General features: G+C 45.4%; 1 protein-coding gene and 1 pseudogene across 2 annotated transcripts in view; one reads left to right on the top strand and one right to left on the bottom strand.

Moving 5' to 3' along the window:
• The window catches only part of agbl1 (AGBL carboxypeptidase 1), an 86,087-nt gene extending 66,068 nt beyond the window's left edge, over nt 1-20,019 (bottom strand). The window contains exons 1-6 of one of the 2 annotated variants that reach the window (XM_086109871.1): nt 19,824-19,846; nt 10,898-10,961; nt 8,709-8,745; nt 6,749-6,895; nt 3,454-3,585; nt 1,359-1,452 (exon numbers count right to left, since the gene is read on the bottom strand). In XM_086109871.1, the coding sequence (XP_085965997.1) occupies nt 1,359-1,452; nt 3,454-3,585; nt 6,749-6,872 (350 nt within the window). In that variant the 5' untranslated portion in view covers nt 6,873-6,895; nt 8,709-8,745; nt 10,898-10,961; nt 19,824-19,846. Of the gene's footprint in view, nt 1-1,358; nt 1,453-3,453; nt 3,586-6,748; nt 6,896-8,708; nt 8,746-10,897; nt 10,962-19,823 lie in introns of both variants that reach the window. The other variant, XM_086109870.1, reaches the window with a different exon arrangement.
• LOC147205660 (uncharacterized) lies at nt 8,403-9,707 on the top strand (annotated as a pseudogene).

Below are 20,019 nucleotides of genomic sequence, written 5' to 3'. Positions count from 1 at the left end.
TAGCTGAGTGTGAACCGGTTGGGATGAAAATCAGCACCTCCAAATGTGAAACAATGGTCCTCAGTCAGAAAAGGGTGGCGTGCCCTCTCCGAGTCGGGGTGAAGATCTTGACCCCAAGTGGAGGAGTGAAAGTATCTTGGGGTCTTGTTCATGAGTGAGGGCATGAGGGAGCAAACGATCGACAGGCAGATCGGTGCAGCGTATGCTTTGCTACGGACTTTGTAACAGTTTGTCATGGTGAAGAAGGAGCTGAGCCAAAATGTGAAGCTCTCAATGTACCAGTTGATCTACGTTCCAACCCTCACCTATGGTCACGAGCTATGGGTCATGCCCGAAAAAAACGAGATCCTGTATACAAGCGGCCAAAATTTGTTTTCTCCGCAGGGTGTCGGGGCTCTCACTTTGAGATAAGGTGAGAAGCTCGGTCGTCCGGGAGGGGTTCAGAGTTGAGCCGCTTCTCCTTCACGTCGAGATGAGCCAGATGAGGTGGCTCGGGCATCTGATTAAGATGCCTCCTGGACGCCTCCCAGGTGAGGTGTTTCGGGCATGTCCCACCGGCAGGACATGCTGGAGAGTCTATGTCTCCCAGCTGGCTTGGGAATGCCTTGGGATTCCCCGGGTAGAGCTGGAAGCAGTGGCTGGGGAGAGGGAAGTCTGGGCTTCCCTGCTAAAGCTGCTGCCCCAGCTACCGCCCCCGGATAAGCGGTAGAAAATGGATGGATGAATGTATGTTTGCATAATTTAGAAGGTCTGTTGTTGACAACTGTGAAAGACCCCACATCCAGAACGATTTGTATATTTCTCTCAGGTCAATTCAGTTTTTGAAGATAATTGTCAGGCTGTCTGAGGTGATCAAAGGAGATCATTACCACCACTTCAAAATGTTCTGGTCCCCTTCACTCCTGTGTGCTACAGATGCAATGTATTCCAGACAAAACTAATGGACCACATAAATTTTTCAGCACTCCAGTGTTGGGATGATGGGGCTGTTATTTGGACTGCTTTACAAATAACAATGTTGTCATCATGCAAAGACGATGTTGTATTCATGTGGCATTTCTATGAGTTTGATTTCAGCAGGCTGGACATAAGCTTGGTATACTGTACAAGGATGCTTTGGTCAGCTTGACACATTTCCCTCAATGAATTTGTTCTGCAATGTAGCATTAGAATGACTGCATTGACTTTCTATTATTAAATGAACATGAATCGAGATTCACCCTGCATGTTTCAAGAAGCAGAGCCCCAGAAAGTTCGGAGGGCATCATCATCTTTTCATCTCCAGTTTGTCGTAATTAAAGTGTATGTATTTAATCCGTTTTGTACAAAATGCATGCACGTGTTCAAGCAGTACATACTTAATTGTTTGCATATTCTTGTTGGTATAATGAGGGATAAGGTTGTAGATGATATCCAGCCCTTGGTTTGACCCGATGAGTTTTGATGTGGAAACTGTAACACAATAAAACATAAAAATGAAAAAAGGTACTGACAAAAATGTGTCTCATGATCCCTGTAGTGCTGCTTAGAAGTAATTTCCTTACTCTGTCTGATTTGCGGTCGCTGATCGCTCTCTTTCCAAGGTCTCATCGTAATCAATCCCAACTTTAGCTTCTTTATAAATAATTGTGCGTGGCTGTAATTTGTCCGTTGTTTCTCTGGGCCCAAATGAATTGCTGAAAATCTCCATCTCTGTTGTTCCGTATTGTTTTATTTTCACAGCTAAGATATCGGGGCACTGAACAACGAACTGCCAGGCTTCCCGTTATGTCTCCCTCTGTTGATCATTATTTGGTTTATGTTCCAATGAATGGGTTGTAACTGGGAATGCAAATTGCTTTTGTGTTTTACATACTTGGCCAATAAATCTAAATCTGATTCTGAAGTATGTGATTTTCTTATTTCAGTTGTGGATCTGTTTTCATCATGTAGACTAGTGTTCCCGAAACATTTTTCCAGTCTAGTTCATGATATTAAAGATTTTTCGGGACCGGAAATCATTCATAAATAACGTAGGTGGAGGGGTGCTAAGCGTCTATTTTCTTTATCGGAAATTAATTGCCAAGGTGGGTGTGAGGTGGCGTTGGAACCTGGTGATAATTAAGTTGTTAGACACCCGTCTAGGGTTAAGTGCTTCACATTAAAGTGAAGGAAATCAATCTCGGTCCCCAAGGGTGTGGTACAAACAGACATGGTCCGTTTTGTTCTTATTACATTTGGGATTCAACTTTCTTTTTTTTTCATCACTCAGAATATTCACAACAGTTGAAAGAAAATTAATCTTTGCTGTATGTTACACATACAGTACATTTGACAATAAAGCTTATCCAATCCAAAATCCAATCCAATCCAAAATGTCGGAAAAATTCCGAGAACATTTCCCCCATTTAAAATGCATCAATCCATGGAGGCTAAACCAGATACCCCAGACTTTTCAAGCCATGGACCCCCTTCAAATAAATGGTATACGCAACAGTATGTGGAGCAGCTGGAACTGCAGCTGTTAATGGCTATTTAGCAATGCTGCCAGTTGCGTTCAAAAATAGTTAGGATGAGACAGGGGAGGCAGAACCTCATTTGCACCAAATAGAGTAAAAATAAAAAAAAATCAACAACTTGTTTTCGATTTTATTTCTCTGTTCTGTGCCTGAAATCGATTTTCTTCCCCCCCCCCCCTAATATTTTCCAGGATTTAAACAAAGTTGTTACTGGTGTAACCTGTTTTTTGACTATTTTGTGTGGATTTTTACAGTATGGGTCAAAATGACCCACAACATAATCAATGTGATTTTTTTTCAACATAATATGAGGCTTAATTGTAAAAAATAAAAAATGATTGGACTTGTGTTTCTTGTTCAAACACATGCGCTAGAAGCGAAGTCCGGCAGAGCCAGCCTCAACTTTAGATTGTCAATATCTTAATGACTTGTTGAGGAGGCTTACATTGGCAAGTGCCTGTTTCTTGCTCTTTGTCTCCTGTATAATGTCATTCATTTTTATAATGCATATGACCCCATCCCAGATTGTGGGGGTGGGGCAGTCTTGTCTTTGGTCATTTGCTTGTGGTCCTAATGCTTCTGTTGGCCAGGGGCAAGGCAACCCATATTTTGCCCTATTGGATAATCCCGCACCCGTCTACTCCTGTGATTTTTTTTTCATGTACTGTCTCAGTCACATGATAAATTTGACTCCCATCCCGAAAAAATATCAACCTCAACCTATCCCCAACATATAAGGCACCATGCCAAGGATTCCATTCAGAATTGAAACAGTAATTCCAACCTTTTGAAATGTTATCTCAGTAGTTTCCTGGTGTACAGTGTACCAATTCAACATACTAAAAATATATTCTGTATGCGAACATCTTTAGTGAACAACTGTTGCGAACAACAGTTTATTTCAAATAAATTCTCTATAAAATGTCTGAGAACCCAATAAAATAAGTCATTTTACCTGATACAGCAAAAACTTGGATGACGAGGAGGGATGCTTCAGTCCTCTGCGCATGTTCAATGTTGTTTTTGAGTAGGTTTAGAGTCAGCAGAACAGCTCCAGCCTCCTCAGCTTTTTTACCTATAGCACGGTCTGAAAAAAACACATTGTTTTGTTATTGTTGTGTAATCAAGATCAAAATGGGGACTTTTTGTGGTGTAAAAATGGTGCTGAACCTTTACAGCAAGGGTGGCCAACCAGTCAGAGACTAAGAGCCAATTTTTTTACTGTGTTACTGCAAAGAGCCACTTCGCGCACATGCACGCGCGCACACACAAACACACACAGGCACGCACGCACACGTGCGCATACGCAGGCACGCACAGACACCGAGATGAGCGAGAGCCGGAATTTCACTGAACACGAACGAAATCGAAACACACAGACAAACTCTCTGCCCACCTCGCATTTCATCCTCCCAACGCTCACGCTCGACTTGGGACCAATCCGCTGGCTCCGGGTCGATCACGATGGTGACGTATTGGGCACCCTTACCTATAAAGCTGACTAGCTTAGTGCTTTGCTCTGAGCACCGTTGTTTGCGCATGAACGGTGATTCCGTTGTCATCTGATTGCTTGCCCTGTTTGTCAATCATTAGCGCTAAGCACCGTTGTTTACGCATGAGCGGGAATTCAGTTGTCATCTGATTGCTTGCCCTGTATGTCAATCAAGTCACGGGATTCATGATAGGCTGACGTACTTAATTCTGTGTATTTTGCGCCGTTGTTTGAATGGCAGCGCCACCGCCGAGGCGTTTTCGACGCTTGTCATGTGAAAGCCCGGGAGCCGCATTGAACCAGCAAGAGCCACATGCGGCTCACGAGCCGTGGGTTGGCCACCCCTGCTTTACGTGATCAATTCAAAGACATTTGGGGGACAGCTCTTTATATACAATCTTCATTGCAGGTGCTCACCAAACGTACAAAAATTTCTTGTTTGTTTAAGGTTCTCCTTCATAATGGAAGTGCCCACAATAAAAGGTGACAAGCAGATGTGTTTCCTGAGCCTCCCTACGCCTTTGGGTGGTGGGAAGGGTCTGATTTTGTTTGTGTCCATGCACCACACAGCAGCTTAGAGGAGCCATCCTTTTAGAAGTCCTTGAGTGGGTGCGGGATAGTACTCCAGCTGGGGTCTCCCTTCTTCTGCCTGGGGATTTCAATACTCATGTCATCTGACTTGTGGCCACAAGTCTTGGACACCCAGGTGAAGAGAGGGATGCATAGGTCAACCTATCACCTCTTGGTGGAGGATGCTGATCCGACTTGACAGACCAAGCTGCAATGTGAGGGTCTGTTGGGAACATCCAGCAGGATCAGCTGTGAGAAGGCCTTTCAATTTGCACCTCCGGCAGATCTTCAACCACATCCCAGGGGAGTCAGGTTGGCATTGATTCTGTGTGAACTATCTTCTTACTATTACAAGGGTGCGCATTCCATCGATCGCGATCGACTGGTAGATCACGGACTGGTCCCAAGTCGATCCCAAGGGTTGTAGAGGAGAAAAAACAAACAAACAACCATTTGTGTGTCTTTGTGCATGTTAGTAATATATTTGTTGGTGTTAATTTACACTGCACTCTAATCATCCCATCAGTCTCATTTTCACAAAAAGTATTAAAAAATAAAATAAAATGAAATAAAGCAGGTAAATCTTTAACTTACAGTGGCGCGTGACCTGCGTCACCGGAAGTTGTTAGCGCTCAGCAGTCTGCAATTGCAGCTTGTGATCAGAGCTGTTGCGCTATATCTTTTATCCTTGTCATTATTCTCATTCAGTTTGTTTCGTGTACAATTCACCGAGGGTACGGACAAAGAATAGGAATCTAGAGGGCCGAGGGAAGCACTTTAAACGCTACGTGTGAGCTACGATAGTTAACAGGCTGCAAAAGTGCGCCGCTTGCCTCCATGTCAGGCTGTTGCTCATCATGATGTGTGTGTGTATGTGCGTGTGCGGTAATGGGTCGATCGCGGGAGGTTGGTTGATCGAAAAGTCGATCTTCGGTCCAAAATGTTTGGGCACCCCTGTACTAATAGAATTTATTCAGGGACTACAACCCTGTTGCTGTCAAGTGAACCTTTGTCTAGAGTCTGTTATTTTTCTGAAACCAGGTTTTTGAGTCTCACTGTGAGATCTGTTTATGAGGAAATCCTTCTCCACTGTCAATTCTTCTTCTCCATGCTGACCTGCTTTGTCTTGACAAACACCACATCTGTCCAATGAAGTACAGCTTATCCCCTTTGGTGTGAGAATGCTTGGTTCTGAATTTACTCACTTTGATAGAAAATCATGTCAAAGACAACCAAAAAGGCAAGTCCCAAGTTTGAGTCGCTTGGAGAAAGCCACCACCATTCTTCCATCCCTCCATCCATCCATCCATTTTCCACCATTTATCTGGGGTCGGGTAGTGTGGGCAGCAGCTTTAGCAGGGAAGCCCAGATTCTCCCCAGCCACTTCTTCGAGCTCTTCCCAGGGGATCCCGATGCATTCCCAGGCCAGCTGGGTAACAGAGTCTCTCCAGTGTGTCCTGGGCCTCCTGCTGGTGGGACATGCCGGAACACCCCACCAGGGAGGCGTTGAGGAGGCATCCTAATCAGATGCCCGAGCCACCTCATCTGGCTCCTCTCGGCTACACAAGCTAGCACTTATATTCACAGTGGTAGAACTAGCACGAATGTGTACATTTTTTAATACATTATCTTTCATCAATGTACAACACTTCTTCATTGTTGTTTTTGTTACTTTTACAGCCTGTTAAAATTCTTCATGTGTTTGGACTGTACTTCAACTCTATTGATGCGCAGAACAAATAGGCAAGAAAAAAAAAACATTTTACAAAATGGCCTCATGCTGTTCTTGTTAACATCATATAACACCACTTGATAATCAATTGCAGTGTGATAATCATGGAAGGGGGATTTGTCTCACACACACATGGAAATACGCACACACTCACACACATTTTATAATTATTGACGTGCATGTACAGGTATACTGTGCATTGTATATCTGTGTCCTAAGCTGTCAGCTAATTATTGATCTGTATTTAATGGGTACAGCAATGTTTTAAGATGTTTCACAACTAGCTGATGTGTTAGGTTATTGTTTCAACAGTGTTGGGTTACAGTTTTAAACTATTATAGGCAACTGATCACTGTTCGCGGAGCATCAATAAATCAGTGATCCTGTCAGGCTCTGTCTCTATCCTCTGCTAAGAGTGGGGGTGGATCCCCACTGTTTTTTTCTAATTAAAGTTACCTTTGTGTCCAACTTTGGCCACCAGGTATAGTAAGGGCAACAGAATGGTGTAGTCGGGACTGGACCTACTGCCATTTTTTACCAGTGCACTCAGCAAGGCTTCGCTTCCATCTTTACTGATCATGTAGTGAATTCGACGATCAGTACCTGAAATGAAGGGTGATGGTTAGTTGGGCACTACTGTTTTACTTTCAGGAAATGACAATATGAAATAAAACAACAGTGAGTGTTACTTGAAATACTATCCATTGTGTTTGTGCATATTTGTACCTTGCACACTACAAGTCACTTTTTTTTAACCTGGCTTATGCTGCTGCATAATCTTCTGATCAATTTATTATCTAAAATGATATCTAGTCTTAAATAACATATCCATAAGATTCATCCATTTATTTACAATGCCACTTTTCCCCATGGCTGAGCTTGAGCGTAGACCAGCTGTCTTGGGGCAAGAGGCAGGGTACACCCTGGATTTGTGCAAGTCAACAGTCATGTGACAAGCTAGAATACCCAGAGGAAACCCAGGCAAGCACAAGGAAAACTTGATAAACCAAGGCCGGAGCCAAACTTTGAACACAAAACTCAGAAATGTGAGGCAAAAGCACAAACCATTTGTTCACCATGCCACCAATTCTAGATCTCAATGAATTCAATTGTCTTCATTGATCTACTGCACATGCCGAAGAAAATGTAGAAACCAGTGCTCCCCATAAGCGACTGTTGCTAGATAAATTAGGCAGTGGTTAACAGGCGATCATTAAGTTCATTAATTAACAAATAAATATATAACATAATGGATAATAAATATGTAAGAAATAAGTAGCAAACAAGTTAATTAATACCTTAATTGATCGTTTGACCACCAGTCTGACTCTTCTTGTTCTGTGCAATTATTGTTGACATCGCTTGCAACAAGTGAGTCAGAAGCACCAACATTACTGTGAGCTGGCTGCTCTTCACTTGCAAAAATCTAGCTGTTTAGATTTTAGGAACATCATTTTTTGTGTAATAAAAGGTAGGATACATGGACCGCAAATGAAAAAGACCGCAAAGTGCAATTTTAGGCAAATACTCTTTTTGTTTGTTTGTTTGTTTTAAACACAGAGCGTGAATTACAAACTAGCCTATCTCCACATCATTGAAAAAGAAGAAAAGAAATAAACCAAAGCAACAGCCGTCGAACTACTAGCTATTGCCTTTTGGGCACACGTTGCGTGTGAACGGCGGAGAATTGGGCCATATCATATAATGATGGAGTTGCTGTTTCTTAACATCATAAATTAGTGATTGAATATGATTTTGTGTTCAGGCAAGCCAAAATTTTCAAAGGACAGGTCAAACTAGCCATTACGGCCCCACACGGCCCAACTTCAAAATAAAAGCCTACAATGGTTATTGTATTGGTATTATTGTGGGGAAGAGCAGGTTTCACTCGAAGTGCACGTGATGTAACGCAAATTTGTTGCTCTTGATCAAGCCTCACGCAGACAAATTCGGCACTCGAATGCTCATCAGATTTCATTCTTAAATATTGAGACACGAGATCAGGTGTGCAAGGCATTCTGCAACATCCCCCAATCTCCCCACGTGACATGCACGGGTGACAACATCATTTGCAAGGGGAGAGCTTGCAGTTTACCTGCCAATGTCATGCATGGACCCCAGCGAGCCTATTTCTGTGTACACATTGTCAAGCATACTGCACCTGGACCGCCATGATTTTGATCAATGTGAGGGATGCCACTAAGATTGGGCAGGAAAAGGTTACTTGCATGCTGCAGCACTGCACAAAGGCGCAAATGCCCTTTGTGCCTAATTCTTCATGTGCACAGCCTATTAAAATACAAAATAAAGAAAACTCCACCCATGCGCACAATTAGATTATGCTTTGTGCTAGACTGTAAAATGTGTCAGCCCTTATCATGAAGTTGACCACTTGAAGAGAAAGGTTGCTTCCTACTTGCAAGGGAATTCTGGTTTCAGGACAAATGTGAAAGCTGCACAGACCAAGAAAAGGTCAGCATTAAAACACAAAAAGTACAAGCATTTATTTTGGCACCAGGTGATATACTTTCGCCAGATTAATAAATAAGTGACTGTGGATACATAAAACACCCGAACTTTGCACACACAATATTCATTTTCTAGTATTTGGCATCTGTTGGTCACTACAAATTACATTTTTTAATATTGGTTTGTTTAGGTGAAAAAAAAAATTCTGGTCCAGATCAGAGTAAGTTATAGCTGGCATAGGGCAGAATTCTAGCTTGTTGAGCCATTAAAATGGCATCAGAGTCCAAACCATTTAATACTTTCGAGGTTGGTCAATAATTCAGACGCGCTGCCTGGTAATGTTTTTCTCATTTTTGTTCATTTTTGGCGATCTTCCAGTGGTTACTTATTCAAGAGAAGCTTTGCTAAGCATTTGGGAGTATACTCTGTTTATTTTTTTTGCCAACATACACAAACCCACAAGGTTTTACAGAGAAAATAGCTGGCGGGGCGGCTGCACTTTATTTACTAAGCACGGAGATGCTGCCGGAGGATAAGGGGGAAATGGGCCGGCGTCTAGCCAAACTACGTCAGTGTGGATTTCAAACTTCGCTCCCATCAATCCATTTTGCTAATCGACATTTGCAATCAAACAATATGGATGAACTTCTCCTCACTCGGACCACCAAAACCTTGCACGGTCTGCCGTGCTCTGCATCACCGAAACCTGGCTCAGTGACCGCAACCTGCATATTGTGCTACACCTACCCAGCTTCCATCTTCACCGAGCAGACCGTGACATGGAACTATCAGGGAAATTAAAAGGTGGTGGAATATGCTTCAAAATCAATGAGGAATGGTTCACTGATGTCACGGAGCTTGGAGCCCAGACTTGGAGTCGCTGTTTCTAAACTGTAAGCCATTCTACTCACCATGTGAGTTCTCCTCTTTTACTGTTCACAAGTAAGCTAACGAACACATCATTACAAATGCAGGCTGACCAAGTAAACAAACCCGAGCTAAAGCGTCCAGAATCACCCCTAATCGTTTTGGGTGATTATAATAGCACACAATGTATCCATAAACTTCCCAGATATAAGCAGCACATTGATTGTTTCACCGGAGAAGGCAACACTCTGGACCATTGCTACATGACACATAGAGACTCATATCGATCTGTTGCCCATGAAGAGCTGGTCTTCTCTGATCAGTGTTTAATACAATTAATCCCTACATACAGGCACAGACTCAAATGTGTAAAACCAGCTGTCAAGACCAATGAAGCAAAGCTGGCACTACAAGAATGATGGGACGGCACTGATTGGGGCATCTTTGAAACTTCAACGGGCAGCTTGGATGAATACACCCACACTGTAACATCATACTTTAGTTTTCGTGAGGACGTGAAAATACGGTACTTCCTGAGGCTGCTGAGGAAGCATGGCCTGGCAAAGGAGATGCTGAGTAAGTGCTACACAGCAACTCAATCAACTCAACTCAACTGCATTTATAGAGCACTTTCAAACAGCCATCGCTGCATACAAAATGCTGTACGTGAGACAACTAAAATATACAACAGTAAAGCAACAAATCGGTAACAAAGACGGTAGAAAGCACTGAACAGCAAAACCAAGAACAAATCTGAGTCATGCTGAGTCAACTGCCAAAGAATACAAGTGAGTTTTGAGTCATTGAAATCAGTCCGGTGTTCCTCCATCACAGTTTGGTTTGGTGCCACCACATAAGAAGAACAAAATCCGACTGAAACAGACAGTTAAGGGTGCAGAAAAAATAAATGGTACCTCCCTACCTACCTATCTCGAGGACTTGCACGCCGCAAGAACCAAGCCAAGAGCACGGAAAATACTGCTGGGACCTCCATACCCTGCTCACCACCTCTTCCAGCTACACCCCTTAGGTAGGTGCTAGCGTGCGCCCCCAAACCAGCTTTTGATTGTGATTCTGATTTATAAAACAGAACAGATCCTCGTGGGAACTGAGACCATATATTTGTCAACAAAGATGAAATCAACCAAATTTTGACAAAGGTTTCTGCCCGACGCCAGGTGATAATTTACACAACCAGGAAAAGTCCCGCGATTGGTTGAAGGACACTGTGAAAATCTATACATTAATTCCATTTATTTCCATGCTCACCTGCGGACAGAAGTTCATCCAGGATATTCAGAATATTCAAGGTGCTCTCAGCATCCTCAGCATTCTGGAGAAATAAAGAAAAGCACCATTGTAATCATAAAATATGGTGTATAACAGCCTTCCTCAACTGGCGGACCGCGATCCACGATCGGACCGCCGACCTCCTCTCTCCGGACCCTCGGCAAATTGTATAAAATAACAAATTATAAAGTGATTTTTACGTTATATATTTTATATTTTTGGACTATAATCTGCGCATTACCGCGATCGCTTGTTAAAATTATCCGTTGTATTCTTTGCATGCACTAACAGATGTATTGCAGAGGACCGCAGCAGCGCGACTGTGTATGTATAATGTTTGACTAACTGGAGACCCTGGCTGAGCAGGGCATGTCGGCGATAACGATGCGCTGATTGGCTCCTCTGAACTGAAGGTGTGCCCATTGTTGTGTCCGAAAAAAGGTGAGGACACGACTTACTTTTTCAATGGTCTTTATTCAACTGACGTAACAGGTCTCAGTCGTCACCCAACCAACCAATGCTTTGCGACACTGCCGTAACATCGTGTAGCAGTATGGTAAACGGCCATATGTTACATTTACCCCCTCCCTTGATGGAATCTGGAAAACTTCTCAAATCACAAACAACTAGACAAGGGATAGAACAAAGCCCTTCCTGAGCTGAGCAAACCGGGTAGACTGCTAGTTTACCCGCTTAGCCTTGTGGGTATTCTGCCACGCAACAGGCTAAGCACTGGCTAAAACTCAGTCACGTAATCGTCTAAATAACGAGGTCGGAGGCGGACCCGAGCTGGACGAGGCCCCGGTCCCTCGGGCACAGCTGGTTCACCATGTTCTTGAAGGCGCCTCACCGGTGTCCCCGGACAAGCAGCAGGAAAATCATAGTCCTTGTCCGAGAGGTCCAGATCTGCTACAGCTCTTTCATTCAAAGGAGTAGGTGATGCCACTCTCCTGAGGCGGCTGGCATGCCAACGTGACCCGTCGGCCAGACGGAAGGTGGCTGGTCCAAGTTGAGCAGTAATCTGGACCGGCGCTGTCCAGAATGAGTCCAGTTTGTGTGAACGGCCGGGCCGGCGAATGCGGACCCAATCTGACACAGTAAGTGCGGGTTTCTTCGCCCGGCGCTTCTCATCAAATCGCCGCTTCATACGCTGCTGCTCATTGGTCACCCTGCTGGCTGGAGAGGATGCTGATGCTGGAGTGGCTCTTGTTGGAGGACGGTGGCGATCAAGGGGCAGCTGCAATTCGCGTCCCAGCATAAGGAAAGCTGGGGAGGTGCCAGTCGTGGCATGAGGTGTTGCTCTGTAATGCAACAGAGTGCCCTGTAGTGCGGAAGAGAAGGGAAGGCCGTCCGCCAGGTGTGCTCTTAGTCCATTCTTGAGGGTTTGGTTGAACCTCTCTACGCCCCCGTTGGCCTGGGGGTGATACAAGGCGGTCCTGATATGCTTTATCCCCCTTGCTCCCGTGAAAGGTGCGAAGTCAGCTGAGATGAACTGAGGCCCATTATCTGTCGTGATAATGTCAGGCACGCCCCATCGTGCAAAAAGAGATGATAGGAAGTCCATGACGACCTTGGTTGTGATTGACCCAGCAGCCAGAACCACGGGCCATTTTGAGTGGAGGTCGTATGCCACCAGGAGGAAACGCTGGTGTTGAGGCATGGCATGGAGTTCACCGCAAATGTCGACCTGGATATGAGTCCATGGGCTGGCCGGCCACACCACGGGCTGCAGGGGGGGGCAGTCTTGCCGCTTGTGAGGCACGCTGAACAGTCCTTGACCATGGTCTCCACATCGGTGTCAATACCTGGCCACCAGACCAGGCCCCTGCAGCGTTGCTTGACCCTCACGATACCCAGATGTCCCTCGTGAACCATGGTCAGGATGCGGGGCTTCAAGGTGAAAGGAACCACAGTACAGAGCCCCCTAGCCACACAGACATCATTCCAACAAGAAAGCTCACCCTTCACCCGGTGAAAAGGTGCAAGTTCCTCCGAGACCTTCGCGGGCCAGCCCTCACGGATGAAGGTCCGGAGCTTGGTTAGTGTTGGCTCTACGGCGGACGCTGCCTGAAGGTCTTGCAGTGAGACGGCAGCTTCGAGGGGTGTGTGGAGATGGAGGATCAAACCTTGTTCCAAGGTGTCATGGTCTGTGTCCGGTGCGGGGCTGGGCGTGGCCCGGGAAAGCAAATCCGCCACCACGTTGTCCCTACCTGGTGTGAACTGGGTGGTGAAATTGTAAGCTTGTAACCTCTCAGTCCACCTATACAACCGCAGCGGCTTGTGCCCTGACCCGGTTGTAGCCAATAAGGCTGTGAGAGCCTTGTGGTCGGTGCGGAGTGTAAAGTGTCGGCCATACAGGTACATGTGCCACCTCTCACATGCCCAAACACAAGCCAGAGCCTCCCTCTCCCCAACAGTGTACTGCAGAAGTGAGTGACCTTGATGCGAAGGCTACTGGGCGCTCCGTCCCGTGATGGAGCTGGGACAGCACAGCCCCAACCGCAGTGTTGAATGCGTCACAGGTGACGAACGTTGGGCTTTCCAAGTCAAAATGGGCGAGTACTGCAGGAGGTGAGCTGTGTCCTGAGCCGGCGAACGGCTGCTGAGCATGCCGGCGTCCATGACCACAAGGCGTCCTGCTTTAGGAGGGCACGCAGTGGTGCGGTCGTATCAGAGTAGTTGGAGAGGAAGCGCAAGTAAAAAGCCGTCATGCCCAGAAAGGTGGACAGTTCTGCGGGGCACGAGGGCTCTGGCAGGCGCAATATTGCATCAACGTTGGAGTGTAGTGGACTCAGGCCATCAGCGGTCAGGCGAAATCCCACAAACTCAATAGCCGATGTCGAAAAGATGCACTTCTCCCCATTCAGGGTGAGGTTGTGGCTCGCCAGCACATCGAGCACCTTGGAGAGGCGGTCATCATGCAGGTCACACGTCGCACCATGTACTACAATGTCATCCAGGTAAACAACCACCCCCGGGATGCTTGCGAAGATGGTGGCCATGATCTTTTGAAAACAGCTGGGGGCAGAGCTGAGGCCGAAGGGCATACGGGTGTAGCGGAAAACCCCCATGTGAGTCACAAAGGCTGTAAGGTTACGACTGTCAGGGTGCAGGGGAACCTGTAGATAGCCTTGGCGCAGGTCCAGTTTTGTGAACACGGTGGACCCATAGAACTTGGCAGCCAACTCCTCCGCTGTGGGCAGCGGGTATTTGTCAGGAATCACTGCCTTGTTAGCCATTCTGAGTTCAACGCAGGGTCGCAGACCGCCCGTCTTTTTCTTTGCTGCCACCAAGTTGGAGATCCAAGGGGACACGTCAATCCGCTCAATGATGCCAGCATCAAGGAGTTTCTGTAGCTCGGCCGAGATGTCATCACACAGGGCAAGGGGCAGTCGGCGAAGAGGCTGGATCACGGGGGCACAGTAGGATCAATGAGTGGCTGATGGTTGAAGGCAGTGAGACAGCCCAAACCTGTAAAGAGCGATGGCCAACGGTACTGCCAGGATGTAGTCACCGTCAGAATTGCGGCGCCCACGTTGTCCGTGATCGAAAATCCGAGTGCGCAAAACAAGTCGAAGCCCAAGAGGTTGGCGCCATGACGGGAGACTTGGAAGGTGAAAGCAGGTAGAGTTTTACAGCCATAGCGCACGGCGAAGGTGGCGGTGCCCACCATGCCAATTTTTGCGTGGCCATAGCCAAACAAGTCTTCGGCGTTGGCCTTAATCGAGAGCCGGGGAAATAGGCGTCTAACTGTGGACACGTTCGGTAGAGACCTGGAGGCTGCAGTGTCAGGCAGGAGTGGCAAGCTCACGCCGTCCAGTTCCACTGTGCACCACTTGAATGGCTTGGCGCCAGAGCCCACGGAGTGAATGGTGGTCAGGCCCAACCGGTCAGGTGAGCGGGATGAGGGGTTTGTCGGTGTGGGGGCAGAGCGGCACATCCTGGAGAAGTGGTTCATCTTCCCGCAGCGCTGGCATCTTTGTCCGGTGGCTTTGCAAGATGGCGTACGCGTGGGGTGTGAGGCCGAGCCACAGTTGGCACAAGGTCTGCGTGTGACGGCCCCTTGACGTCCGGCCACATTTATCTCGGCACCGTCGTAGGTGGAGGTGGAGTCTGAGGGTTGAAGCGACAATCTGAGCCAGCGCAGGAGAGCGTGAAGCGGTGGGTGTGTCTGGATTCGCGAGCCGCGCTGCTAAGTGTGCTGCATTCTCGAGTTGGAACGCCATTTCCACAGCCTTCGACAGCGGGAGGTCGTCCGGCGACAGTAACAGTTTCTCCCGGAGCTTGGGATCAATCGTGTGCTCCGCTAATTGGTCCCGAATCATCTCCTCCTCCAAGCGGCCGAATTTGCAGAGGCTCGCTAAGCATCGCAAATCGGCAATGTAGTGGTGTACCCGCTCGCCCGTGTGTTGCCGTCGTTGGCGAAAGGTAATCTGCCGGACTATCACACTCTGCGGTGCAGCGAAATGTCCAGCCAATAAAGCGACACAATCTGCATAAATCCGTGCGGGTCCGAGAGTACGAAAAATGCGCTGCTCCTCGACGCCCAAGCTGTGCACTAGCATAGCTGTTAGCCGTGCGTTGCTTGCCTCGTTTAGTCCGATCGCCGTCAGATATGTTGTAAAAGAGTCATACCAGCGGGACCACGGGACTGGTGGCTCACCGGGGAGCGCAAGGAACGAGGGGAGGGGAGCTGCGTTAAAGTCCATCTTCGTCGCCAGAATGTTGTGTCCGAAAAAACGTGAGGACACGACTTACTTTTTCAACGGTCTTTATTCAACTGACGTAACAGGTCTCAGTCGTCACCCAACCAACCAATGCTTTGCGACACTGCCGTAACATCGTGTAGCAGTATGGTAAGCGGCCATATGCTACACCCATACATAAGCGTCAGCACGCGTCTATCCCAATACACACGCATTCAAAATGGATGATTGTGTCAGGAAACAGACGCATGCGCGACGCCACAGTGTGCTCACAGCTTCAGCCCAGGAGAGCCGCACACAGACAATTAGACAAAACGAATCGCGGGAGGTTTCGATTGTGGGCAGTTCTGCTCCCGTCTACCCGGGGATCTTTGCAGCTGTTTAACAGCAGAACACCACAACATGGTAAATGAACATCACAATGGTGTCCTCAAATAATATTTGCAAGCCTCAGACATTGCATTCACCTTTAGCATACCTGTCAACTCATACGGTTTAGCCATAGTTCATACGGATTTTGTGGTGAATCTTACATATATGGACATATCGCACAAATCATACGGATTCTGAAAATTTCCGTTTTTTGTTTTTTTTTCCCCCCACAGGTTTGCTTTTGCCCAGAACGGTGCTCGTCTACTCGAATGCTTTCATTTCCGGAATACAACTCTGAACACAGTAATGCCACTAAGTAGAATGATGATTAGACATTAACCAGACATTATATTATGGAGATCTACAATAAATATCATTGAAAAATTTGTGGGGGTTTTTTCTGTGCCGTTATTTTGACATAAAATGCTTTGGTATGTTATAAGGATTTTTTGCTCTTTATAAGGATTTTTTGGGTAGTTTATAAAGGTTGGTGCTCCGAAAAGTTGACAGGTATGCCTTTAGTGGAAGAACAGCACTGCACATTCCTGTGCTCCCTTGTGTCAGCATTTAAAATGGTTCTTAACTCCTCTTCTGATATATTTTTCAGTGATTTCAGAGGGGATGTGAAAAGGGGAATTGTACAAAGGAAAAGGATATTTTTGTTTTCATGTTTAATATTTATTTTGGTCAAATTAGTATTTTGTTTTGTATTTGTTAAATTAACGGGGAAAAATACAACTACTGTTTAACAAAGTTAAAGTAAAAATGTCTTATTTCCCTAAAAGGGCTATTTCTATTATTAAGCAGGCACAACTTAAAATAAAAGAGTTCCTGTGCCTCAACACAATACCTCTCATTATTTGCTGTGTACTGGCAAAGTGAATAATTGTTATTTTCATGCACCCCATTATTGGTTGGTTGTGAGGAGTGTTGATTTGTATCAGCTTGGCTTGACCATACTAAATGGGCATATAGCCCTGCTCCCCATGACCGCCGTGCATGGGATCGGACCTTGGTCTTCTTAAAAAAAAAAAGTGGACCTACAGCATTTCTAGTTGAGGACCACTGGTGTATAAAGTGACTAAACACCTGATCTGAATCTTTGTGTTTGATGTATCCATCCATCCTTTTTCTAAATCAGCTTATGCTTCCAAGGGTCACTGGCATGCTGAAGCTCATCCCAGCTGTCTTTGGGCAGCAGGAGGGGTACACCTTCAACTGGTTGTCAGCCAATCGCAGGGCACACATAGACAAACAACCATTTGTGCTCAAAATCTCAGCAAGGGACAATTTAGAGTGGTCCATTAACCTGCCATGCATGTTTTTGGAATCCATCCATCCATCCATTTTGAGATCCGCTATATCCTCACAAGGGTCATGGGGCATACTGGAGCCTATCACAGCTGATTCGGGCAGTAGGCGGGAGTACACCCTGAACTGGTTGCCAGCCAATCACAGGGCACACAGAGACAAACAACCATCCGCGCTCACCACTCACAATTTAGTGTTCAATCAGCCTGCCATGCATGTTTTTGGAATGTGGGAGAAAACCAGAGTAGCCGGAGAAAACCCACACAGGCACGGGGAGAACATACAAACTCCACACAGGAAGGCTGCAGCCAGAATCGAATCCTGCACCTCTGCAGTGTGAGGCTGACTTGCTCACCAGTCAACCACCGGGCCACCATGTTTGAGATCATCAAACAAATGTAAATATCAAACTAAAATAACTCAAGTAAACATAAAATGCAGTTTGTGTTAAAATCGTGCCAAAAAAATATGAAGGCAAATAATTGTTTCAGGAAAAGTACCGAATAACTGATTGAGCCATCCTCAGTACCATCAATTAAAATCAGACATTTTCTATGACTGGCAATGAGTCTTTTACAGTGTATCTCTGTGAAGATATTTTTTCCCACTCTTCCTTGGAGAGTTACTTTAATTTCGGAACAAATTAGGATTTTCATGCATGAATAGACTTTTCAAGGCCATGCCACAAAATTTCAATCAGATTCAGGTCAGGCCTTTGACTAGGCCGTTTTAAAACCTTTATTTGGAAGGGTGGTGGGGAGAGACTTGTTAGTGTGTGTTTTCTGCTGTAGAACGGTGCACTTCAGCTTGAGGTCACAAAACGATGGTTGAACATTTTCTCTCTGACATAGTTCCCACAAACATAGACAGGGATAAGGGATCAACAAAAATGTTTATGAACAGAAAAGCGCAAAACCGACATAGTACAAACAAAGGTGGCTGGCAACAAAGAGCCAGGAAAACACGGAATAAACATTAAGCGATTGAAAACGACAAGGTAAATAATTAACAAGACAACAATAGGAAAACAAAATGATAAGGAAGTTCAATCACAGTGAAACAAACTGAGAAGAACAATACTATTTGATACTCTCAACTCAACTATATTTATAGAGCACTTTCAAACAGCCATCGCTGCATACAAAGTGCTATGGAGTAACTAACATATATACAACAATAAAGCAAGAAATCAGTAACAAAGATGGTGGAAGGCACCAAACAGTAAAACTAAGATCAAATCTGAGTCATGCTGAGTCAAATGCCAAAGAATACAAGTGAGTTTTGAGGCGGATTTTAAGCCACAAATCGTCCAGGGCATGAAGCAGTAAATGAGCCCCAGACCACCACACTACCATCACCACATTTGATTCAGAGATTTACTTACTTTATTTATTTACTTCATTTCTTTTAAGTCTCTGCGGGTATTTTAATTTTCAAATGATACACTTGTGAAACATTCCTAGAAAATCATTCAATCCATGTCCATTCACTTTGTGAGCAAATTTTAGAACAGGCTATTCATGTAGTCCTCAGAGGCTACCTGGTGCCCACTGGCACTCGTCCATGCCAAGATGACTCGTATATCAAAAACAGTACCCCCCCAAAAAATAATAGATGGTGTGGAACTTGAATTTTTCGTAAACACAGATAGTGGCAAGTCAAGGTTCCACGATCCATTTGCTTGCATTGGGCAGAAAAAAAGTTCTTTTTGACAAATGCTTTCCTGCACACTTGGTAAAGTAATACATCTATCCCTTTCTCATGTCGATGATTTTCATTTTTATTTTCATTGAAGATGACATGGTGGAAACTGTGTGATCATGTCAGTTGTCATTCTCACAAATGTTGGCTTAAAATAGGCTGGGCTAATGAGAAGACATTGTAAAAATCAATAACACCCCACGTCCATCGATTTATCAATCCCTTCTCTGGACTGCTTATCCTCATAAGGGACGTAGGTGCGCTTGGAGCCTTTCCCAGACCTTAAACTGGTTGCCAGCCAATAAACAGGGCATAAATAGACAAGTCACACTCACATTCACACCTATGGACAATATAGTGTCTTCAATTAACCTACCACGCATGTTTTTGAAAAGTGGGAGAAACCAAAGTACGTGCGGAATCCCCCCCCCCCCCGACAACACACACACACACACACACACACACACACACACACACACACACACACACACATACACATACACACACACACACACACACACAGGGGGCTTAGGGGGAACCGCCACCAAGGAAGGCTACAGCACAGATTTGAACTGTGAGGTGGATGTGCTAACTAGTCAGCCACTGTGCCAACTTCAGTGTAAACGACAATGGCAAACTTAAAAAAAAAGTCAATGTTGTATCATAGGGATATAAAAAAATGTAATATTAGCTTTATAAATCTCTTTCACTATCATGTGAAGTTTACATGATAGTAAGGTTTTATTTACGTTGTAACGAAGACTTGTTTGAAGCTCAGCAGTATCACAATGCACAGTGTTGCAGTGAATTCCTACCTGAAGAGTAGAAAAAATGGCTTCAAAGCCATTGGTTGAGTTTCGCGAGACGGACATTCTTGGACGACTGCTCTGTGGCGGATGTCAAACAACCAGACAAAAATGGGAACAGGTAGGTGTTGAAAATGGAAAAGCAAAAAATGCATCTATACCCAAACCATCAAGTGGGGTTTCCAAAGCACGGAAAGAGAGCTGT

Source organism: Hippocampus guttulatus, chromosome 4, assembly GCF_054856545.1.
Source record: "Hippocampus guttulatus isolate MCC_2025c chromosome 4, RoL_Hgut_1.0, whole genome shotgun sequence".
Lineage (NCBI taxonomy): Eukaryota > Metazoa > Chordata > Actinopteri > Syngnathiformes > Syngnathidae > Hippocampus > Hippocampus guttulatus.
The sequence above is the reverse complement of the archived record's forward strand: the minus strand, read 5'-3'. Positions and strand labels throughout refer to the sequence as shown.